The sequence below is a fragment of the Lates calcarifer genome, linkage group LG13, assembly GCF_001640805.2.
Source record: "Lates calcarifer isolate ASB-BC8 linkage group LG13, TLL_Latcal_v3, whole genome shotgun sequence".
In the NCBI taxonomy this organism is placed as follows: Eukaryota; Metazoa; Chordata; class Actinopteri; family Centropomidae; genus Lates; species Lates calcarifer.
Genome location: NC_066845.1, coordinates 24,148,171 through 24,173,270, shown reverse-complemented (window position 1 = coordinate 24,173,270; position 25,100 = coordinate 24,148,171). Strand labels below are relative to the sequence as shown.

Genomic DNA, 25,100 nt, shown 5'->3' with positions numbered 1-25,100 from the left:
TTGTTGTTTTGGTATAAATGGCCACATATTTCTATAGGTTTGTCTCTCTGATGGAGGAACCCTCTGCTCTCTTTAGCAATCTCTCTCTCTGACACATACACAGAAAGAAATATGCTATTCCCAATGCTGCTCCACTTAGAGAGCAGTGCATACCAGGGAGGGAGACAGCAGATGTTTACTTGTGATAAATGAGCAGCTGACATATCACTACAATACAGTGGCAGCAAGTGAGGGAAGCTCCTTTGCATCAGATCCATGTTGGCTGTTGGAGACAGTGTTGTGAGATGATCCAAGTAACATAGTTGTTCTTTTGGCATCAGCCTGAAACCAAACTTTACATTTCTTGCTTCAGTAGTTTATAAACAACTAAGTTAATTTTTGTTCTGATCAAAAATATTATTTTCTTATAAATGAATAGCATTACAGCCATAAGGCGACAAAGCATGGTTTGTCTTTTTGGTCTTGAAAATTTGGCGATTGTTTTGCACGACCAGCAATATTTTAAATAAGTTATAATAACGTAACCAATTTTTAACTTTTTACTCTTTTAGACTTCTTGAATTATTGTTGGATGACATGGTTTTTGTATTATTATTGATATGAACTGTGAATTTAGATTCAGATGCCTGGCACTGTTTTTGTGATGCTAGTCGTTGTCTCTCGTGTCAAAGAGGAATTTCTGTTGCTTTGTGACAAACGATAAAGTCGAAAAAAAAAAGAAACACCAGGACATACTTGATGATAAAGAATGAGCAAACTACAAGCTGTACATACTGTAGCATGTGTGCACAGTCAGAACTGTGTAGTATTTTTTACTGAGGTTTTATTTCCTTGTGTTTTTGCAGAGAACAGCACAGACATCATTAGTGATCCTTTAGAAGGGACTTCAGTCTGGTACTGGAACAACACTGACCTGGTAAGTGTTTCCTGTTTTACTGCTGCACTCTGAGAGAAAAAAAAACATTTTGTGAATTATCATTTGTCCTATATATCACAGGTAGTAGTAGTGTGCTGTATATATTCCCAAGGACTTTGCTCTCAGTGCTTTAACAAGTTTGAAGAGACCTGTTGGACCTGGGTTGCAGACCTCACCGACTGAAAAAGACAGTTGTGTTTATAAGTTCAACAACTGTACGAGGAAATGTGAACAGTCTGATAAGATAGCCTTGCATCTAAACTGAGGTTACTGTGACAGTGGCTCCTCTTTATCTGTCAAAACAATCAAAGTCTGAGACGGTGCTTATCAGTCGGCCACTTCGGTACAGGAGCTGTCAAATCCATGCTGCTCTTTGTTTGCTCCGTGCAGCCCATGAACGCCACGTGGTCGTCCCTCTCAAGGATGGAGTGCTTGAAGTACAAGGGGGAGCTGGTGGGGAAGGCCTGCGACTTTGTCCCGGACATCACCCTCATGTCCTTCATCCTGTTCTTCGGCACCTACACCTGCTCCATGGCTCTGAAGAAGTTCAAGACCAGCCCGTTCTTCCCCACCACTGTGAGTCACGCAAACGACACCACAACACGCTGAGATGATTTAACCCGACGAGTCACCTGGAAAGAAAATTAATTAGTTGTTTTCCACCTGTTCATGAGGGGGAAAAAAACAGCTTTGTCAAGTCTCTGTGTGTGTGTTTAAATTCACCCAGGTGAGGAAACTCATCAGTGACTTTGCCATCATCCTGGCCATCCTCATCTTCTGTGGCGTCGACATGCTCGTAGGAGTCGATACTCCTAAACTCATTGTGCCAAGTGAATTCAAGGTGAGTCCCTGGATGCTCACACATTTTATTATTGATGCACGACTTCAGAAAACACGACGAGACTCTGCAGGTCACACTGTTAAAGGCAAATAAAAATAATTTGTTGTGAGGGTTTACGTTTTAAACACTACACCTGATGCACACTAAAAGATTTACTAATTTAGAAAATGTGAGAGACCACCTCATGCTAACAAATAATGATGGATTTCAGATGCCCGTGTGTTAACGTTTCTGTTTCCTTCCCCTCGCAGCCAACAAGTCCCCACCGGGGCTGGTTTGTGCCCCCGTTTGGAGGAAACCCCTGGTGGGTTTACCTGGCGTCGGCTCTTCCTGCCCTGCTGGTCACCATCCTGATCTTCATGGACCAACAGATTACTGCCGTGATCGTCAACAGGAAGGAGCACAAGCTGAAGGTAGACAAGTAACCTCAACGCACAAGATTCAGCATTTTTAAATCAGGAATCCAACAACAGAAGTTTTTAGATGAAGTCCATGAGTGAGGCTTTCTCCTCCTCTCTGCTTCTCTTACCTGATTTATGTGATGTCAGGATCTGTCATGCGTTTCTCACAGCAAAACTTCAGTCTGTACGGGACAGCGGCTGCCTTCACACTGTAGTTAAATATGGCTGTCATTCTTCTCATGGGAGTGAGAGATGTTTCATGGAAGTGCCTGAACACAGCTCAGTTCAAAAAGCAACTACCTGAAGTGGAGCGGCGACGTCTTTGATCTCAGCGCTGTGACTCCTCGTCATAAATGGGGAATCATTTCAGGAAACTCTGTGGCAGGAAAACTGAATCGCTCTTCTGTTACAGGATTAATCATCATGTTGCAGTAAATAGCTCACATGATAAATGTAGTATTTCCACAGCCTGAATTCCATCAGCACAACAACTGATTCATGTCAAACTCACTCACTCTGAGTTTCTCTTTTTAACAAAAATAATGTTTTCATGCTCCTAATTAATTCTCTCGGATACATTCCCCTTTAAGTTTCGGATAATGGCCGTTCCTGTGTTTACTTTCAGTCAGACTCCCACTGTATCTACACTGAAAATAACTGGACCAGTCAAACGCGATGAGGACAAGTGGAAACATGGCTGAAATTAGTCGACAGTTTGAAACGATTCATGTTAAAATCAGGTTTATTTGGAAAGCTACAGGAGGAATACGCTGTTTTCTCTCGAGTCCTTGTTTCCCTGAATCTCTACAGTTTAGGCAGAGAAGACAAATTTAGCTCATTTATGGAAAATATACCTTGTTGATATAAGCAGGAATTGTCCTTTAATGTTGTTTGGGGATGTGTGAACATGGAGGAAGTGTTGAGTTTGCATTAACGGGGGAAATAAAAATAATAAAGTCCTGTCTCTGATATAAGCCTCTGAATTTATAAAGCATATTAGAGCGGTTTACAGGGATTTAACTGTGCGTCTGCAGCCGTGCTCTGCTTACAGTCTGTCCTGACAAACATGACCTTTGACCTTTTGTTTGTTTTGCGTACCAGAAAGGGGCAGGTTACCATCTGGATCTGTTCTGGGTGGCGGTTCTGCTGGTGGTCTGCTCCTTCATGGGTCTGCCGTGGTATGTGGCCGCCACCGTCATCTCCATCGCTCACATCGACAGTCTGAAGATGGAGACGGAAACGTCGGCTCCCGGAGAGCAGCCGAAGTTCCTGGGTGTGAGGTAAGACTGGACACACCTTCATATTCATCTGTTTTACTATTTTTCTAAATTGGTTTTTGAATGTGTGAGATTATTTTCTTTTATTTTGTGGAACCGTACGGGAGAAGCACTCTAAAGACTTTCCTCTTCTTCTTCTCCTTTTTCTTCTTCTCCTCCTCCTTCTTCTCCTTCTTCTCTTTCTTCTTCTCCATCTTTGTCTCTTAGATGAACTATACTTAGAGAAATACTGTGAAAATAATCCCTTTATTTTATCCCCCTTCGTAATCTGCAGTTTTAAAATATAATTCTGTTTTCAAGCGTGTGTCAGATTTGGTCGTTTTTGTTGATGGATAGACGTTAAAGACACTTTTCTTCCTGTTTTCAGAGGGTTTTGTTGGTGTTTGGTGACGTCCTCCTGAGCCTCCTGATGTCTCAGCTGTGAGCTGAACTAACAAACTCTTTTCTTTCAAGACGCTGAACCTCCCAGAAATGTTTGGGTTGTCTTCAGATAGAGCGAATGAGATCTGGGAAATGACTGGAATCAGAATGAGTTATTCAGGCTTTTCTGTTTCTGTTCTGTTCAAGTTTTGTTCAGGTGTTAATTGTATTTTTTCCTCTCTTTCTTTTTTCTGCAGAGAGCAGAGGGTGACTGGTGTATGTGTGTTCATCCTCACAGGACTGTCTGTATTCATGTCTCCTATTTTAAAGGTAATTTATCACAGATCATCTTCTCGTCTTCTGATTTTAATGTATTGTCAGTCACGGACACGACATTTTAAATAACTTACAGATTGACTCACTTTTAGTGCTTTAGACAATCTATCAGGTTGTTTTAATTTATAATCAAGAGGGCATATAAGGGAGGGTTTATGTTTTGGATTTTCTTTGAGTTGAGTGTCAGAAAAATAAAGTTAAATAAAGTGTGATTTCTGTATCAGTCAGTTCACAAACCTCTGTGCTAATAAACTCTTCAGTCCGAGCATGAAACGTGAGATCACTGCAGCCTCATTAACATTCACCCCACAGCCAAAAAGAGACCAGTTTCATACTTACATCGTAAACTTTTATCATGCAAAGTGGTGTTTTTTTTTAACAAAATAAAAGCTGACTAAACAAGAAAACAGGATTTCACAGGACATACGTTTGTTTACATCAATTAATTTGTCTTTTGCTCATCAAAATAATTACCTCATTATAATAAGATTTTGTACAATGTACACACACTTTTCAAATTTACTGTATTTTTCATGGTTAGCTTATCTGCTGTTAGTAAAAAGTTAGATTAAGACGACTCTTGTGCGTCACATCTGCAAAAATAAACACTATGAATAAAAAAACAGTTAAAATGACTGATTGGTTCAGGAAAGATTAGCTACACATGTCAGAGTATTGTGAATATATGTTTATGTGTTAAAAAGTTTACATGTATGTGTATTTTTCTGCTGTTTCACCCAGTTCATCCCCATGCCCGTATTGTATGGAGTCTTCCTGTACATGGGAGTTGCCTCTCTAAATGGAGTGCAGGTAAAAACACAAAACTGAGTGTCCATGAAACAATGCGAGCCAGTGTTCGTCTTGTTTTTCTGACTCATCATGTTTACCTGTCTATCTGTCTGTCTGTAGTTCATGGATCGTCTCAAGCTGCTTCTGATGCCGGCGAAACACCAGCCGGACCTGATTTACCTGCGACACGTTCCCCTCAGGAAGGTCCACCTCTTCACCTTCTTTCAGATCGTCTGCTTGGCTCTGCTCTGGATCCTCAAGTCCACTGTGGCCGCCATCATATTCCCTGTCATGGTAGGAGACATTCACATCAAGATTTACCTGTTATTTCTGTTACTTAAACATCTTTAAATCGACACTATGCCCCTCTTGATCCTCTGCTTTCAGATCCTTGCTCTGGTCGCCGTTAGAAAAGCGATGGACTACATTTTCTCCCAGCACGACCTCAGCTTCCTGGACGATGTCATCCCGGAGAAGGACAAGAAGAAGAAGGAGGACGAGAAGAAGAAGAAGAAACGGGGCAGCATAGACAGCGACGCTGAAGACGTAAGAGTTTAAAATTTCAACCCCCGTTCATCTTCCAACCACAGAAACGAGCACACGTTTTATTTTTCCTCCAGCCTTTCTCCCAACCCCTGGTTTTCTTCCTCGGCAGCAGCACGTTCCAGATCTACAGATGTCAGTTTCTGTCACGCAGCTGTTTCCTCGTGTTATGAAGTCGTCTGTCCCTCAGTTTCAGTTGGTGTGAAGTAGTTTCCCCCCAGTGAGTGAGGATGAGAAGGTCAAGAGCTTCTTTCAGTTCCTTCTAGTTGTTGATTTTACCGACAGGGAGTGCAGAATTGTAGGTTCAGGTGTCTTTAGGATGATTGTACACATCCAAAACGAGCCAGTCCTCACTCTCTTTAAGAGACTTTAAGAGTGTAATCTTTGGAAAACACCACCCTTACTGCCGTTCTTGTGAAAACTGTGACGAGGACGCTCCACCTCGCGCTCGGCTGTTACGTTTTCAGCCTAATAAAGGATGAACAAAGACGGCTCATCAAGTTACATCGCCATCTACTGGCTTGGCATAAGATAAGATCAACATAAGTTGGACAGTGGAGAGGAAAACTTCCTTTTAAGAGGCAGAAACCTCAAGCAGAACTTTTCGAAGATCATTTTCACAACTTTTTCTTTTTAAGCACAAAGGAAAAATGTTTCTGTTGTCGTTAGATGATCATGTGACTCTTGAAACCAACAGATAACAACCTAAAGAACTGAATTACTTATAAATGAAATCATATCAGCTCAGAGTTTTAGTGGATAGTTTGTTTTAGTGTTGTTCTGGGTTTAAATCTCAGGTGTAAATCAGTCTGGTTGAATGATATCAGTAGGTTAAATTGTGATTAAGTATAAATGCTCCTGGAAGAAGCTCTTTCCCCTCAATTCTTGCAGGTTTATCATATTTCCCAGCACCAGAAATCTCTAAAATCTCTCTCCAGCGAATGAGTGTTTAGTCGTATGAAAGCATGTGTGTGACACCCCTCAGACGTCCGGTCCGGTCTCAGGATGTGTGTTTCCTCTCTCCAACAGTCTGACTATCCTTACAATGAGAATGTTCCCAGCATTAAAATCCCCATGGACATGATGGAGCAGGAGCCCTTCTTAGGTGATAAGGCCTCTGACAGTGAGTAGACTCAAACCGCCTGCAGAGCTGGAAGAAAACTCCTCATCCTGCCTGACTCCTGCTCCGCTTCCTCATCCAGTCTCTCCGACAACTTCCTCTTCTTCTTCTGTCAATAAAGAGTCGACGCTGTTGCATGTTTGTCTCACTCTCCTCCCTCGGCTTTAACTGCACAATAACGTTTTCTCTCCTTTTTGCTTCTCTCTCTCTCTTCATCCCTCACGCCAGGTCTGACGTCTTCTAAAACATGCATGAAATTAACCCTGTTTTTCCTCTTATTTTCTGCTTTCCTGAACTTTTGCATCTGAACTAATCTGTTTTCTCTTCACTTCATGATTTTAACTTGCCTGTTTTGTTGTGATTTTGTGGCTTTTTTGAGGATTTTTGTTTTGATTTTCACCTTGTTTAGAAAAACTCCACGTCTAACTTTGAGCAGTGCTCTTTTCAACTCTTCCCATCTCTACTTTATACTGTATTTTCTTGGTCTTTTATCTTTATTGTGAGTCACTTTATGATCTAGAAAGGAGCTGTGTACGAGGGGTAATTGATAAGTTTGTGAGACGATTTAATCAGCTCTTGTTACCTCCACATGCAGTTCAGCTCTTTCAGTGATTATGCAGAAAGTTTTTGTGGTGTTTCTGTTTTTAGTAGTTGAAAATTGCAAGTCAGCTCTGTCTGAGAAAAAGGTCCGCCGCATCATTTTTGTCAAATGGCGACTGCTGAGCTCCTCCTTCAGGTAGTAGTCTGAGGGGCGAGTGTTGTCTCCTCAGACAGAGCTGAGTTGCAATTTTCAATCACTCAAAACAGAAATAGCGCAAAAGTTTTTAACTTCAAACTCATCTCCCTCAACCTTAGGACACAAACGTATCAATCCCTACCCGTCAATAAACTTTACTTAATTGTGTAGATCAGGTAACAGCTGACAATATCTTTGGGTAGATGGGAGACTATTAGGAGGGAGTACATGGTGAAAAAGTTATGTTGGCTGAAATATCTCCAAAGATAGTTTCTGTTTTTTCTTTCTAATCGCTACTGACAAACAGCTAAATGCAAAAACTGTTGGTAGAACATCCATTAAACCTCATTTCATTTGGTTTTTAACACTTCTTGTACTTAATACAGAAGATACTGTCAAAAACTTAACATACTGACTTTAAATATATGATCTGAGAGACACTGTGTGTGAGTGTTCAGGTTGTTGATCTGTCCAAACCTTTGTAGCAGCTAATTTCACCGTCTGGTTTAAAGTGTTTAAAGCCTGAGTCACAGACGACCTCTAACGGCTGTGTGTTCATTTTTTCCTCACAGGAGATAAGCCCCCATCATTCCTTGAACGACACACATCGTGCTGAGCAGCTTCGCTACTACCAGGCCAACTACTTGTCCAGGTGAGACGAGTGTGTGTGTGTGTGAGTGTGAGAGAGAGAGAGAGAGAGAGAGAGAGAGAGAGAGTGAGGGAGGGGGGGGACAGGTGTACTCTGCAGTCCTGAACCTGACAGCCTCAAATATAACTGCCACTGATTCCTTTTTACATTTATTCATGACTGTGGCATCAAAGGTCACTAAAGGTCAGGAGGCGGCGAGCTAACCAGCTAACATATAATGCAAGTCTGAACTTTAAAGGTCAGCTAGGCTAATTAGCTTACCTACGGCTAGCAGAGCCGCCATCATATTTCAGCCGAGATGTCGCCTCTCTCGTGTCTTGCTTCTCTCTCTGGACTCGAATGTATCTAGGTGTTTAAAGTGCGTTTAATTAATATTATAGTGTTGTTTTTTGACAAAAGGCGCTGTACACCACCTGCTCTGAGTAAAAGCAGCAGACAGGTGCAGTTAGAGGCTAGCTGGTGAACATAGTGGAGCGTTTAGCAGCTAAAGAGCCGGAGATTTCCCTCAGGAGTCGGTAGAAACAAACAAAAAAGGAGCTAAAACAGCGAATATTGGACTTAAACTGCACAGAAACACAAATCCAAATGAATGCTAGTTATTGCTCTGTAATAAGACAAATAAAATACAGTTAAATCTGTGCTTAAAATGATATTTTTATATCGTCTTTATCTGTTAATCTCAACCTGAAGATTTCATATTTACTGCTGATTTACATTTTTAAAAAAAAGAACAAGAAACATTTGGAGTCTTAAAAAAAAAATATGAAAACAAAAATAATGGTCTATGAGCTTTAGAGGAGACAATCAGTCTTACAGGGGCAGAACAAGCCCTTGATTTTTTTTTTTCTGGGCAAATATTCAGAATGACGATTATGATGCTCAAGAAGAGATTACGTTTCTCCATCATGCCCGCAACCTCTCATGATGACCAGGATCCACGGGGTCACATCCGCGGGGTCACATTTTGTTCCTGTATCACCCCATCTGCTCCTCTTATTGTCGTAACTGCTGACGAAAGAGGATTAGTGTTTGGGACAATGTGTGAAAAGCAGCTGTGATCACAGGGCGTCTGCGATGTCAACAAACAACTTACAAGATCTTATTTTATATTATTTTGTAAAAAATAATTGATCTTCAGCTGGAGATGGAGTAAAGACAGATTTCAGTCACGGCATTTCAAAATCAAATGATCTTAAAAATCAGACGGGGACACTTTAAACTCAGTGTTTTGGGCACGTGTCCATTAGAGTCGGTGACGCTGGACTGGGCCTGAGTCTCAGTGATGCTCTGGTAGTGATGACATTATGCTGTCCCCCCCCCCCCTGTCTAAAACTAATCCTGTCCCACTAAGACTGAAGCCAAATTGCTTTGAGCTCAGATGACCTCAGGAACCATCAAACCGTGATGACTGGTCGTATTTCTGCCGTGCCCTGAGCAGTAAGAGTTTTTAAACAATCCTGGTGAGCTGGACCAAATGTTTGGTTTAATATCGAAGTAAAAACTTAGTAACGGCTGATCAGAGCTCCGAGTGTGTGGCTGAAACACAGCTGAATGGCATATATTACCCATAATCCTTGGCTTCTGGAGCAGGAAGTGCTGTCGCTGTAACAAACACACCAAACTCCATTTATAATTCTTGATATTTTAAAGGTTCCTGGCTGGATATCAGAGATAAACGCTGGTTTTTAGTGACTTCTAAGTCTTTTTAACTGATGTAAAAACTCTGCATTCGATCGTACCTGCTCACCATAGTTACACAGAGCAAGAACAGGTGTTTGGGAGGTCAGAGAACCATCAAAACGAGATAAGACGGTGACTTAAAGTTGCTTTAAAGTACATTTTAAACCACTGTGGTGTTGCATCTTTGACTTAAGTAAAGGACACTACATCCTAACACTTGCTGTGTTTGTGTTTCAGTCCTGAGATGAGTCCGCTGAAGTCTGTGCCTCAGATTAGAATAGACATGGACCCAGACGATGATAATTCATTCTACTGGAGGAGCAGAGGATCTGAGACGTCTCTGTAGAGCGACTGAACGACTGCCGGGCGAATCCTGCAGCTCTCTCTGTCTCTGTCTTTTTCTTTTTCTTTCTCTGACTTTAAAATTATTCTTTTTAATTCTAAATCTCCTCTGTGATTTCAAGCGTTACAGAAAAAAAGGGAACACACTAAAAAAAAAATAAATAAATAAATAAAAAAACACAGTAGATACAGTAAAGAAAAACATTTTTATTTCTATTAATGAAGCAGTTTTGAACCATTTCTTTCCTCACTGGTATTTCACAGCTCCACCGTCTTTGTGTTCGACTTAACTCCTTAACTACTCTTCTATGCAACTCCTCCCACACATCGCTGATCGACAGTAAATGCTGCAGCTCTCTGACCACGCATGGAGTGCCCTCCCTGCTCTTTTTATATATAAATATATATAAATATCATCTGTCTGAATTTTTATATAAATTGAATTACTCTAATAACGTTTTCCTGTAGCAGGAAAGTTATGTTTTTATAGCTCTACCTCTTGTTTTAGATTCAGTGCTTATTATGATCAAACGCATCATGTTGATTTTTGACGCAGCATGGGGGTTTTGATATTTTCTCTCTGTCCTCTTGCAGAGTTGAAATGATTCAAGAGATTCACTGTATTATAGCTTGTGAAGGAAATGTGTGCAAAATAGATATTTTAAGTTAATTAACAGTTAATTAACAATGCATATTTGTATGTGCAGATGAGATAAATATTTTTATCATCACTTTTTGATGCAGTTTTGATTGTTTCACCTTCTCTTTCTAATTTTCTGAACCTTTTTCTTTCACGTCAAAGCTTTTGTTACTTGTTTAAATTAAATCAAACGTCTTTTTCTTTTTTTTAATCATTATGTCGTGTGTACGTTGGTAACCTTTTCTTACGTTGTTTTTTTTTCTTTGTGGGTAGGAAACAGTTCAGAGATACATAATCATCCGATTTTCCACAGCCAAACTAACTAGGAGTGCATATCATATAACTGCTTGTGCTTTACCTAAGTGGCTTATAAGAGATTGATCCAGGCTGAAATTCTCTACGACGCGACAAGGGATGATGAGAAGGGAATCAAGTCCATGTAAGCTCCATGCAGTGCGACGGGTTTATTTCTGTTGGAATTATCTGATGTGAAAATTGAAACATGTTTCTTTTTGTTCTGTATATTAAAAAAAACATCTGTCGTCACAAAATACTCACATGCCTGTATGAACACTGAGGCTGTTCGCTGTAATTATTCCTCCTGACAAAGCAAAGCCCTCTGTGGTGCGACTCCTCTGTCAGAGACGAGGGATGGACTTCACATTAGAGACAGAACCATCAGCTGAGTGTGTGTGTGTGTGTCAGATGATATGATGACAGGAGTTTGCAGATCAGAAATCAGATTTGATCAGATTCATTTATTTGTTGTTTTTGTGTAGATACAAAAAAACAAAATGTTTCTCTTTTTAAAGAAACACCTGGCAAGTTAAAAAGACTTTCAGTGCAACATAAAAATATTAAATCAATAGTCACAGGATAAAAACTCAAGACAAGCTAAATGCTAAACTGTATCTGAGGTCATTAAAAAACACAGCCTCTGTTCATAATTTGTCTCCCAGAGAGCAAAGAGCAGAGAGCTGTTACTGTCCTGCTTGGTGTGTATCTTTGTCACAATTTACAAATCCCTATGACTTCCTATCAATATATGGTTATATTGATATTTTGGATTTGAAGTGTAGGCTTCAGAAACCCTGTATCCAGCTGTAACCAACAGCTTGTTCTGTGCAACAAAGCATTTTAAAGTTCAAAGCTAATGCGAGCGTTCAGCCACTGTAACTCATCCGGTCTGGCATGTTATTATCAAATGATCCAGCTGACTTTGTTCTTATTTTGATTTGTTAGTCCTGGATACACTTGAACAACAGAGCGCTCTTATTTTGAAAAGACAACACGATTAGACGCTGACACAGCTACAGTTTGCTCATAGTTTCCCAAACCAAACTGAATCAAAATGAATAAAATTAAATTGCAATAATCCAGGAACAGATGCTGATGATTGATATTGAAAATCCTGTCAAACAAAAGTATCACTTGTACATTAAACTTAATGTTTTAAGTCTTAAACTGTAAATAAACCTGCACTCCTGAGGCCTTGTTGCTATGACAACAGCTCCATCAACAGCTGATCAGGCTGCATTTTTACTCCCTCGTCTTTTACAGTGTTGTCGCACCAGGAGGTTGTGGTTTCATGGCCAGTATGAACAGGAGGGATGACAACAGTGATTTAGACTTTTTCAACGTGTACACAATGTGACGAAAAGCATAAAACAAAACATCCACAGTTGTTCTGGGGACAAAAGCTTGACTTTTATTGGCCAGTATTACCTTCAGGAGCACTGTTCATCATTGCAGTATCCCCTCTGTATCTCTAAAAGGCACACTGAAGCACTTTCTCACTTTGATTTTTTTTTCTTTAGGGTCTAAGTGGGTCACAGATTTGATTTGAAACTGGAAGTCCTCACTGTCCTCAGCACCACTGCTTAGAAAATTAAAGAATTAAACTGTGTGATAACCGAGCCGCCTTCTTCCTCTGTAAATCGTGTACATGTCGGCTCCAACCAAAACACAACAAAAGTTACTTTGCACCATCCGCCGAATCGATGTGTTTTGATTTGTTTTCTCGTCCGTCTTGTTTCAGTTTCATCAGCCGAAGTAAACAATGTAATTTATTACTCCACATCAGTGTTGTTAGACGTCAACAGCCGGAAAAAAAAGTTAGAAACAAGTGTGACTTAACGTCTGGGACATATTCTGTGGGGAGTTGTTAGTTTTAAAGTGTGTCATATACTGTGTCAGCATGTCAGACAAAAAAATCTGCAACATGAAATCAAAAACTTGTTAATGATGTTAATTTTAGCATATGAAATACTGATACTTTTTTTTTTGGATTAACTTTTTGTGACTTTTTAGAACAGGTGAAATTGTTTATTTTAGAATTTATATTTTTCAAATGAAATGTATATTGAAAATAAACAGAAATATCAGACAGTAATTGTGTACTGCTTCTCAGTTTAAGATGTTATGTGTAGTACTTCATCACATAAGTATGTGTGTATTTCTGAGTCAGCAGCTCCCTCTAGTGTCAGAACAGCAGCATTACAACCTGCAGACGAGAGGTTCACTCACACAACACTACCACCTACACCAGTACTGCAAATACTTCTGCTACCACCTACACCAGTACTATACACATTACACCACCAGTACCTCTAGTACTACCACTACTACCACCACTGGGACTGATATTATTACTACCACCACTACCACCTAAGTAATTAGCTGCACTAAATACTTCAAATATCTCTAAAGAAGAAGTAAAACTTGCATTTTAAACCCCACATAAAACAAAAATACACAAATCAAAGCAGTGCTGGTAGATTTGTTGATATTATTTCACCTCTCTCCATCTAATCAGGAGCTTCCCACTTAATCAGCAGATTAGTAAATTACTAAATTAATGTGTTGAACAAAGGAGCTGATATTTAAGATATAAGATAACGTCTCTTTGTTTCCACTAGAGGGCGAAAAAGAGCTGTGGAAGACACATACCATTACTGTTACTGCTGTCACTGTCACCACCTGTGCTACTGTAACAACTAGTTTTTCTAAGCTTTGTGGTTCTAAAATAGCATGTTTTAATACACTAAATAAACAAGGTCAACTTCAAATCTTAAGACAGCTTCAAGGTGTCTTTTCAAACCATGTCTATCTTTATTAAGCTTGTGAAAAACAAACAAACCTGAAGAACATTTAGGTCAAATAAACAGTCAGGGAAAAAAAAGTGACAGATGAAACACCTGAGAAATAATAGAGTGTTCAGAGTTGGAGTGTAAGAAAAGTTTACTTATTAAGATAATAATAATATATAATCTTTTACAAGCGGATATTTTCTTGTATCAGCAGCACTGTTCTTTAATGCTTTAGCTGCAGGTGATGTGATGTTTTATAATGTCTGTAACCTGTAAATCTTATAATAGATCTAAGGCTTCTCTCTGGCTTTGTTGTGGATGTATTTTAAGACCAATCAGAGGCGGTTGCTAAGCGGACCAGGCGGCCAAGCGGCCAATCAGCGTTTTTCTGCCAATGTTAGCTGACGTATGTCGTCAATGACCACGACGTCTTGTTATTGGCTATGACCTCCTGGAGGAGGAGCGTAGAGAGGCGGAGAGAGGAAGTGGGAAACAGATTTAAATCAGGTGTGAAACTTCGCCTCTGTTTGTCAGTGCTGGGAGAAAACGTCTAACTGGACGAACAGGTTGAAGAGCTGAAGAAGTCTGGATGCTAAAACAAACTCTGGAGCTATTTTTTTGTCGAACACGAGTGAGACTGGACGCTGAACAGACCTGCGATGCTAAGGTAAGGCAAACAGTTAGCGGCTAGCGTTAGCATTAACGTTATCGGAGAGCGTTAGCATTAGCATTACCATGTAACGATATCTTTTAATTCCATCTTCAGTCGTTTATATCGTGTGGGTAAGAGTGTATTTGTGTTTCCGTGACTGATGCATCCCTGACATGAGTTGTGGGTCCCCAGCGTCGACGGGTGAAAACACAAGGAGCTCTTGATAGTCCGTTTAAATCCCTGTTGTATTTGTTTGCGGTCACTTTACCGACATTTTGCGTCTCTTTGTCATTTTGCGTTCGATCCTGGTCATTTTAACTCGGTTTATGGCGGCTTATCATGTCATTGTCACTGGTTTGTGGCCATTTGTTTAAACATTTTGCGTCTCTACCTGGCTGTTTACACCTGGCTATTAGCATTAGCATTAGTGACGACCGTTAGCATTAGCTAAGGAGGGTGGCGGCTAATCAAGTCAGTTCGTCTGTTTACAACTCTATTTGCATCTCTTTACAATGACTTTGGTGACATTTTACTGCTTTTTTTGTAATGTTGTGCTCCATCTGGGTTATTTTAAGTCATCTTATGGCGGATTATCATGTCGATGTGATCATTTTGTGCCTATTTGTGGTGGTATTGCATCGTTTTGCGTCTCTATCTGGCTTTTTTTACATCTGTTTATGAGGCCTGTGCTATGAAGGGAGTTTACCTTTTCTGTTTTAACTCGGGGTTATCAAGGAAGTCAGAGTTGGCAAACCCTCAATCTATTTTAAAGGGCACGACGGCGGTTAAGATGGCGGTCACCTGAGTCGGTGTTTGAGCGTGTGCATAAAAGGGGCATGCACCGTATTTCTCAGATGAAGAGCGCACGATAATTCTGTCAGTTTACGAGGAATTTAAAGAGATTCTAACGACAAAATGTAATACCGCGACTGTCAACAAAGTCTAGGAGACTTGTCAAATGTTTTCTAGAATTTTTATTTGTAATATGAAATGTAAGGACTCTTAAAAGTATGAGGATACTTGGATTATAGTCAACACGTGGGTCACATTTCTGAAAATGGCCAGTTACTCACAGTTAATGATGATCTGCTTGGAAAATTTAGGGTGTACTGTATGAATGTAACGCTGTTAAGTATTAACTAGATTTAAACGGTAATTTCAGCTGCAGCCTCAGGGGTATGTAGTCTACAGGATTATTCATATTGATAATATGCAACAGTCATGATGCTAAATTCTGCCATATTCTTTCTCAATGTATTTTGCTGTGTAAAGGTTTGAGTAAAGGAGGATTTGTGTAAAGGAGGATTTTTTTTTTGAGTAAAGGAGGATTTGTGTAAAGGAGGATTTTTTTTTTCGAAATTTAAATAAAAAAAAAAAACAACATAAAAACACTAATCTTTCATCTACATATCTCTAACATCCACTACGTTTTCTTTTTAGGAAAGGGAGAATGCAAGGAAATATAATACATGATTTTTTTCATTTTATTTTAGTTTACTTTCTGGGTTAACAGGGAAGTTACACCCAACGTCACTAAGTTACTCCTGAAGTTACTCTGATAGACAGTAACCTCTCTTCATGGTACAGACCTATGGTCAGCTTCTTTGTGGTTGTTTTGCATTGTATTGTGTCTTTGTAGTTTTGTGTCTGTTCCAGGTCATTTAATGTTTCTTTGTGGCCACTTTGTGTTTCAGTGTGGCAGTTAAGCATCTCGTCATCATTTTGCGACTCCGTTTTTTGTCTCTTTGACGTTTTGTGGTAGGAGTCTGTCCATAGCCATCATGTTGTGTGTGTTTATTGATTAGAATTTTGTTTGTAGTGACTTTTTATTGAGCTCAGTTTTGTGTTAAATACAAGCTTGAAAACTTTTAACTCTGTACTCCTCCACAAGTTTTAAGCCTCAAGAGTAGGTAACAATGTATGAGCTAAGATTACTGTTAGAAATTATTATAAAAACTATTTTAAAAATTCTCTAATGTATTCATCTCAAAACTCAAGTGTGATTGTCAAGGTTCAGTGTTTAGTTTTCAGTGTTGTATTATTCTACACTGTTCAAGTTTTGAAGGTGAACTTTTCTTTATTAGTTAGATGATTTGTTTTTGTTTAAGTGTTGTGCTTGTGTTTTCCAGGTTTACTGGCTCAGCTGCTGCAGCCTGGACAGAAACACCAGCTCTCACCTTACAGACCAAACAGGTATGTGTCCTAAAGATTTACCCAGTCTGAAAAATACACACAGATGAGCTGAATTATTAATGTTACTAACAGTGCTATTGTTTAAATCCTTGGCATTTAATGAGTTTAATATAGAATATAATAATATCTGATTAATCTATAAATTGTCAGAAAATAGTACTAGTTTTAATGAACTCAAAATAGTTGAGTTATTTTTCTGCCTGTGGACTGAAGTATAATTAAAAATACCACAAGGTAAAACCCTGCATTCAAAAATTTACCCAAGTAAAAGTTTTTATTAAGCAGTTCACAGCAATATACATGATTCCTCCAGTCATTAGTTGATGATTATCTTAAGTCTTAAATATAGAAATTACAGATAGATTTAAGATCATTTTATTAAAATTTTCGCAAATATTTCCTGTTATTGATTCCTAAAAATGTGATGCTTTTTCTTGTCATATGTGATAGTAAACAGCCCATTGTCTGAGACACTCCTCTAATGTTTAGAACGTTGAATATTTACCTGTTTTCACGGTTAAACTATTGATGAGGAATAGGCAGTAGTGTATTAATCATTGTCCTTTCTATATTTCTCTTTATTTCATCCAGGTGTCACCACTTCATCCACGCCCACAGAGTGTCTTCTCACGATGAAGAAGTTCTTTGAGACCAGGACAGAGGCCTCCAGGTAATTTACAAACAGCTTTACATCAACTGTCCAACACAGAGCACTGACATTAATATATATTATATATTTATACATTAGTACAGTAAATCAAAGAAATGTGAAGAACTTATTCAATTCAGTGTCACACCAGAAACACTATAGTGTAAGGCATAAAAATGTTTTGTTAAATGTTGTGGTTCAGCTGTATTTCTGTGTTTTCATGGTTAAACTATTGATGAGGAATAGGTAGTAGTGTATTGATCATTTTCCTTCGTATGTTTCCCTTTGATTTCCTCCAGGTGTCACCACTTCGTCCACAACATCGTCCATGATCGCTGAGACGTCGTCCATGATTAGAGAGACATTGTTGAGGATGAGAGAGATGTTGTCCATGATCAGAGACATTGTCCAATGCTTCGAAGAGCTCTGCACAAGAATCAATAAAGACCGGAACAGGTAGAATTGAGGAACTCCAGTCATTGATCATTTTCCTTGTATGTTTCTAAGAGCACTGAAACATACACAAGTTTTGACATTTATGACATTTTTTGACCATTTTTGACACCTTACTATACTATGACATTTTTTGACCATTTTTGACACCTTACTATACTATGACATTTTATGACATTTTTTGACACCTTACTATACTATGACATTTTTTGACACTTTTTGATGCCATACTATACTATGACAATTTTGACACTTTTTGACACCTTACTATACTATGACAATTTTGACACCTTACTATACTATGAATTTTTTTGACACCTTACTATACTATGACATTTTTTGACACTTTTTGACACCTTACTATACTATGACATTTTATGACATTTTTTGACACCTTATTATACTATGACATTTTTTGACACTTTTTGACACCTTACTATACTATGACATTTTTTGACAATTTTTGACACCTCACTATACTATGACATTTTTTGACACTTTTTGATGCCATACTATACTATGACATTTTATGACATTTTTTGACACCTTACTATACTATGACATTTTTTGACACCTTAACATACTGACATTTTTTGACACTTTTTGACACCTCACTATACTATGACATTTTTTGACACTTTTTGATTCCATACTATACTATGACATTTTATGACATTTTTTGACACCTTACTATACTATGACATTTTTTGACACTTTTTGACACCTTACTATACTATGACATTTTTTGACAATTTTTGACACCTCACTATACTATGACATTTTTTGACACTTTTTGATGCCATACTATACTACGACATTTTATGACATTTTTTGACACCTTACTATACTATGACATTTTTTGACACTTTTTGACACCTTACTATACTATGACATTTTTTTGACAATTTTTGACACCTCACTATACTATGACATTTTTTGACACTTTTTGATTCCATACTATACTATGACATTTTATGACATTTTTTGACACCTTACTATACTATGACATTTTTTGACACTTTTTGACACCTTACTATACTATGACATTTTTTGACAATTTTTGACACCTCACTATACTATGACATTTTTTGACACTTTTTGATGCCATACTATACTATGACATTTTTTGACACTTTTTGACACCTTACTATACTATGACATTTTTTTGACAATTTTTGACACCTCACTATACTATGACATTTTTTGACACTTTTTGATGCCATACTATACTATGACATTTTATGACATTTTTTGACACCTTACTATACTATGACAATTTTGACACTTTTTGACACCTTACTATACTATGAATTTTTTTGACACCTTACTATACTATATTTTTTGACACTTTTTGACACCTTACTATACTGTGACATTTTTTGACGCTTTTTGACTGATTTTGACACCTTACTATACTATGACATTTTTTGACACTTTTTGACACCTCACTATACTGACATTTTTTGACACCTTAACATACTGACATTTTTTGACACTTTTTGACACCTTACTATGACATTTTATGACATTTTTTGACACCTCGCTATACTATGACATTTTTTGACACTTTTTGATGCCATACTATACTATGACATTTTATGACATTTTTTGACACCTTACTATACTATGACAATTTTGACACTTTTTGACACCTTACTATACTATGAATTTTTTTGACACCTTACTATACTATATTTTTTGACACTTTTTGACACCTTACTATACTGTGTCATTTTTTGACGCTTTTTGACTGATTTTGACACCTTACTATACTATGACATTTTTTGACACCTTAACATACTGACATTTTTTGACACTTTTTGACACCTTACTATGACATTTTATGACATTTTTTGACACCTTACTATACTATGACATTTTTTGACACTTTTTGACACCTTACTATACTATGACATTTTTTGACAATTTTTTGACTGATTTTGACACCTTACTATACTATGACATTTTTTGACACTTTTTGACACCTCGCTATACTATGACATTTTTTGACACTTTTTGATGCCATACTATACTATGACATTTTGACATTTTTTGACACCTTACTATACTATGACATTTTTTGACAATTTTTGACACCTCACTATACTATGATTTCCTCCAGGTGTCACCACTTCGTCCACAACATCGTCCATGATCGCTGAGACGTCGTCCATGATTAGAGAGACATTGTTGAGGATGAGAGAGATGTTGTCCATGATCAGAGACATTGTCCAATGCTTCGAAGAGCTCTGCACAAGAATCAATAGAGACCGGAACAGGTAGAATTGAGGAACTCCAGTCATTGATCATTTTCCTTGTATGTTTCTAAGAGCACTGAAACATACACAACTTTTTTTGAGTTTTGACATTTATGACATTTTTTGACCATTTTTGACACCTTACTATACTATGACATTTTTTGACCATTTTTGACACCTTACTATACTATGACAATTTTGACACTTTTTGACACCTTACTATACTAAGACATTTTTTGACAATTTTTGACACCTTACTATACTATGAATTTTTTTGACACCTTACTATACTATGACATTTTTTGACACTTTTTGATGCCATACTATACTATGACATTTTTTGACACTTTTTGACACCTTACTATACTATGACATTTTTTGACACTTTTTGACACCTCACTATACTATGACATTTTTTGACACTTTTTGATGCCATACTATACTATGACAATTTTGACACTTTTTGACACCTTACTATACTATGAATTTTTTTGACACCTTACTATACTATGAATTTTTTTTGACACTTTTTGACACCTTACTATGCTATGAATTTTTTTGACACCTTACTATACTATGACATTTTTTGACACTTTTTGAAGCTTAAGACAAAGGAACTACCTTATAGCAGCCACCTTACCTTTGTTTTCCACAGACACACACATATTCACAGAGTCATACCTCTACACCGTATTTGTGGGCTAGGTTAGATTTTGTGTTTGTCATTTCATTTTGGTATTTTGCTACTTTAAACAGTACTTAAATCAACTATTACTGTGAGCTTAGTCCTATTTATACTGTTCATATTTTTAATTTTTGTTTATTGTTATATGAATATACTTTTTATATGTTATGTATATCATGCCTTTTTCTATTTTTATGCTGAATTTACTTGAATAAATACTTCTGAACACTGAATATTTTGCATGTCTGTCTAATATTGTATGACAGTGAATATTTTTAGCCAGAGTTAAGGGTTATTGCTTTTAGCCACTTGTAGCCAGAGGTTAGGGTTAGGGTTATTGTTTTTAGCCACTTTTAGCTGGGTGTTAGGATTAGGGTTGCAGCTTTTGGCCACTTCTAGCCAGAGGTTAAGGTTAGGGCTATTGTTTTTAGCCACTTTTAGCTGGAGGTTAGGGTTAGGGTTACAGCTTTTAGCCACTTGTAGCCAAAGGTTAGGGTTAGGGTTATTGCTTTTAGCCACTTCTAGCTGGAGGTTAGGGTTACAGCTTTTAGCTACTTTTAGCTGGAGATTAGGGTTAGGGTTACAGCTTTTAGCCACTTTTAGTTGGAGGTTAGGGTTAGGGTTAGAGCTTTTAGCCACTTTTAGCTGGTGATTAGGGTTAGGGTTAGGGTTAGAGCTTTTAGCCACTTTTAGCTGGAGGTTAGGGTTAGGGTTACAGCTTTTAGCCACTTGTAGCCAAAGGTTAGAGTTAGGATTACAGCTTTTAGCCACTTTTAGCTGGTGATTAGGGTTAGGGTTAGAGCTTTTAGCCACTTTTAGCTGGAGGTTAGGGTTAGGGTTACAGCTTTTAGCCACTTTTAGCTGGTGATTAGGGTTAGGGTTAGGGTTAGAGCTTTTAGCCACTTTTAGCTGGAGGTTAGGGTTAGGGTTACAGCTTTTAGCCACTTTTAGTTGGAGGTTAGGGTTAGGGTTACAGCTTTTAGCCGCTTGTAGCCAAAGGTTAGGGTTAGGGTTACAGCTTTTAGCCAATTTTAGTTGGAGGTTAGGGTTAGGGTTACAGCTTTTAGCCACTTTTAGCTGGAGGTTAGGGTTAGGGTTATGGTTACAGCTTTTAACCACCTTTAGCTGGAGGTTAGGGTTAGGGTTACAGCTTTTAGCCACTTTTAGCTGGAGGTTAGGGTTAGGGTTACAGCTTTTAGCCACTTGTAGCCAAAGGTTAGAGTTAGGATTACAGCTTTTAGCCACTTTTAGCTGGTGATTAGGGTTAGGGTTAGAGCTTTTAGCCACTTTTAGCTGGAGGTTAGGGTTAGGGTTACAGCTTTTAGCCACTTTTAGCTGGTGATTAGGGTTAGGGTTAGGGTTAGAGCTTTTAGCCACTTTTAGTTGGAGGTTAGGGTTAGGGTTACAGCTTTTAGCCACTTGTAGCCAAAGGTTAGGGTTAGGGTTACAGCTTTTAGCCAATTTTAGTTGGAGGTTAGGGTTAGGGTTACAGCTTTTAGCCACTTTTAGCTGGAGGTTAGGGTTAGGGTTATGGTTACAGCTTTTAACCACCTTTAGCTGGAGGTTAGGGTTAGGGTTACAGCTTTTAGTCACTTTTAGCTGGTGATTAGGGTTAGGGTTAGGGTTAGAGCTTTTAGCCACTTTTAGCTGGTGATTAGGGTTAGGGTTAGGGTTACAGCTTTTAGCCACTTGTAGCCAAAGGTTAGGGTTAGGGTTACAGCTTTTAGCCACTTTTAGTTGGAGGTTAGGGTTAGGGTTACAGCTTTTAGCCACTTTTAGCTGGAGGTTAGGGTTAGGGTTATGGTTACAGCTTTTAACCACCTTTAGCTGGAGGTTAGGGTTAGGGTTACAGCTTTTAGCCACTTTTAGCTGGTGATTAGGGTTAGGGTTAGGGTTAGAGCTTTTAGCCACTTTTAGCTGGAGGTTAGGGTTAGGGTTACAGCTTTTAGCCACTTGTAGCCAAAGGTTAGGGTTAGGGTTAGGGTTACAGCTTTTAGCCACTTTTAGCTGGAGGTTAGGGTTAGGGTTAGGGTTACAGCTTTTTGCAACTTGTAGCCAGAGATTAGGGTTAGGGTTGAGACTTTTAGCCACATGTAGCCATTTAATTTGAAAGTAGAGAAACTCAACTCAAATGTTAAGCAACAAAACTTTATTGATTCTGTTCGAGACAACATTTAACAAATCACAGCAAAACAGATGTTTGATCACTTGGAAACAATTTAATTCTCTCACACCACATTAAATGTAGTGATGAGCACATATGAGGACAAGTTTAATTAAGTCTAACACATCTGCAAACATCTTTAAGAACATTTAAGTACTTTTGTTGTCCTCTTCAAGTGATGCAGTCTTCTCCTCCTCTTCCTGCAGAGACAGAACAAATTAATCACAGAAACTGTTCAAAGCTTTAATCCTTTTTTGACACCTTACTGCACTGTAACATTTTTTGATGAATTTTGACACCTTACTATACTATGACATTCTTTGATGATTTTTGACACCTTACTATACTATGACATTTTTTTGATGATTTTTGATGTCTTACTATACTATGACATTTTTTTGATGATTTTTGATGCCTTACATTTTTTTGATTTTTGATGCCTTACTATACTATGACATTTTTTGGTGATTTTTGATGCCTTACATTTTTTGATGACATTTGACATTTTTTTGATGATTTTTGATGCCTTACATTTTTTGATGAATTTTGACACCTTACTATACTATGACATTTTTTGATGATTTTTGATGCCTTACATTTTTTTGATGATTTTTGACGCCTTACTATACTATGACATTTTTTGATGATTTTTGATGCCTTACATTTTTTTGAAGATTTTTGACACCTTACTATACTATGACATTTTTTGATGATTTTTGACACCTTACTATACTGACATTTTTTGATGATTTTTGACACCTTACTATACTATGACATTTTTTGATGATTTTTGACGCCTTACTATACTATGACATTTTTGGATGATTTTTGACACCTTACATTTTTTGATGATTTTTGACACCTTACTATACTATGACATTTTTGGATGATTTTTGACACCTTACTATACTATGACATTTTTTGACGATTTTTGATGCCTTACAATACTATGACATTTTTGGATGATTTTTGACGCCTTACTATACTATGACATTTTTGGATGATTTTTGACACCTTACATTTTTTGATGAATTTTGACACCTTACTATACTGACATTTTTTGATGATTTTTGACACCTTACTATACTATGACATTTTTTGATGATTTTTGACGCCTTACTATACTATGACATTTTTGGATGATTTTTGACACCTTACATTTTTTGATGATTTTTGACACCTTACTATACTATGACATTTTTTGAATATTTTTGACACCTTACTATACTATGATATTTTTTGAAGATTTTTGACACCTTACTATACTATGACATTTTTTGACGATTTTTGATGCCTTACAATACTATGACATTTTTGGATGATTTTTGACACCTTACATTTTTTGATGATTTTTGACGCCTTACTATACTGTGACATTTTTGGATGATTTTTGACACCTTACTATACTATGACATTTTTTGATGATTTTTGACGCCTTACTATACTGACATTTTTTGATGATTTTTGACACCTTACTATACTATGACATTTTTTGATGATTTTTGACACCTTACTATACTATGACATTTTTTGAAGATTTTTGACACCTTACTATACTATGACATTTTTTGATGATTTTTGACACCTTACTATACTATGACATTTTTTGATGATTTTTGACACCTTACAATACTATGACTTTTTTTGATGATTTCTGATGCCTTACTATACTATGATATTTTTTGATGATTTTTGATGCCTTACATTTTTTGAAGATTTTTGACACCTTACTATACTATGACATTTTTTGATAATTTTTTACACCTTATAATACTATGACATTTTTTTGATGATTTTTGATGCCTTACATTTTTTTGATTTTTGATGCCTTACTATACTATGACATTTTTTGGTGATTTTTGATGCCTTACATTTTTTGATGACATTTGACATTTTTTTGATGATTTTTGATGCCTTACATTTTTTGATGAATTTTGACGCCTTACATTTTTTGATGATTTTTGACACCTTACTATATACTATGATATTTTTGGATGATTTTTGACGCCTTACAATACTATGACATTTTTGGATGATTTTTGACACCTTACTATAATACATTATTTTTTGATGAATTTTTGACGACCTTACTATACTATGACATTTTTGATGATTTTTGACACCTTACTATACTATGACATTTTTTGATGATTTTTGACGCCTTACTATACTATGACATTTTTTGATGATTTTTGACAGCCTTACTATACTATGACATTTTTTGAATGATTTTTGACACCTTACTATACTATGACATTTTTTGATGATTTTTGACAGCCTTACTATACTATGACATTTTTGGATGATTTATGACACCTTACATTTTT

The 25,100-nt window shown here is 37.4% G+C and overlaps 1 protein-coding gene and 2 long non-coding RNA genes across 5 annotated transcripts in view; 1 reads left to right on the top strand and 2 right to left on the bottom strand.

Annotated features, from left to right (window-relative positions):
- slc4a4a (solute carrier family 4 member 4a) overlaps nucleotides 1-13,022 on the top strand; it is a 48,999-nt gene extending 35,977 nt beyond the window's left edge. For 2 of the 3 annotated variants that reach the window (XM_018688472.2, XM_018688469.2), the window contains exons 16-27: nucleotides 846-916; nucleotides 1,307-1,492; nucleotides 1,644-1,757; nucleotides 2,009-2,170; nucleotides 3,260-3,438; nucleotides 4,053-4,125; nucleotides 4,873-4,941; nucleotides 5,041-5,214; nucleotides 5,308-5,466; nucleotides 6,493-6,586; nucleotides 7,892-7,971; nucleotides 9,886-13,022. In XM_018688472.2, coding sequence (XP_018543988.1) covers nucleotides 846-916; nucleotides 1,307-1,492; nucleotides 1,644-1,757; nucleotides 2,009-2,170; nucleotides 3,260-3,438; nucleotides 4,053-4,125; nucleotides 4,873-4,941; nucleotides 5,041-5,214; nucleotides 5,308-5,466; nucleotides 6,493-6,586; nucleotides 7,892-7,935 — 1,325 coding nt within the window. In that variant the 3' untranslated portion in view covers nucleotides 7,936-7,971; nucleotides 9,886-13,022. The remainder of the gene's footprint in view (nucleotides 1-845; nucleotides 917-1,306; nucleotides 1,493-1,643; nucleotides 1,758-2,008; nucleotides 2,171-3,259; nucleotides 3,439-4,052; nucleotides 4,126-4,872; nucleotides 4,942-5,040; nucleotides 5,215-5,307; nucleotides 5,467-6,492; nucleotides 6,587-7,891; nucleotides 7,972-9,885) is intronic. The other variant, XM_018688473.2, reaches the window with a different exon arrangement.
- A 4,734-nt stretch (nucleotides 13,023-17,756) lies between these two features.
- Nucleotides 17,757-20,417, bottom strand: LOC127143208 (uncharacterized). The gene is made up of 3 exons (XR_007814463.1): nucleotides 20,320-20,417; nucleotides 20,065-20,281; nucleotides 17,757-17,854 (listed from the first exon to the last, which is right to left on the bottom strand). It is a non-coding gene; the product is annotated as an uncharacterized LOC127143208 (long non-coding RNA).
- Nucleotides 20,418-22,796: 2,379 nt separating this feature from the next.
- LOC108878411 (uncharacterized) overlaps nucleotides 22,797-25,100 on the bottom strand; it is an 87,481-nt gene continuing 85,177 nt past the window's right edge. The window contains exon 5 of the long non-coding RNA XR_007814462.1: nucleotides 22,797-22,973. This is a non-coding gene — a long non-coding RNA (uncharacterized LOC108878411). The remainder of the gene's footprint in view (nucleotides 22,974-25,100) is intronic.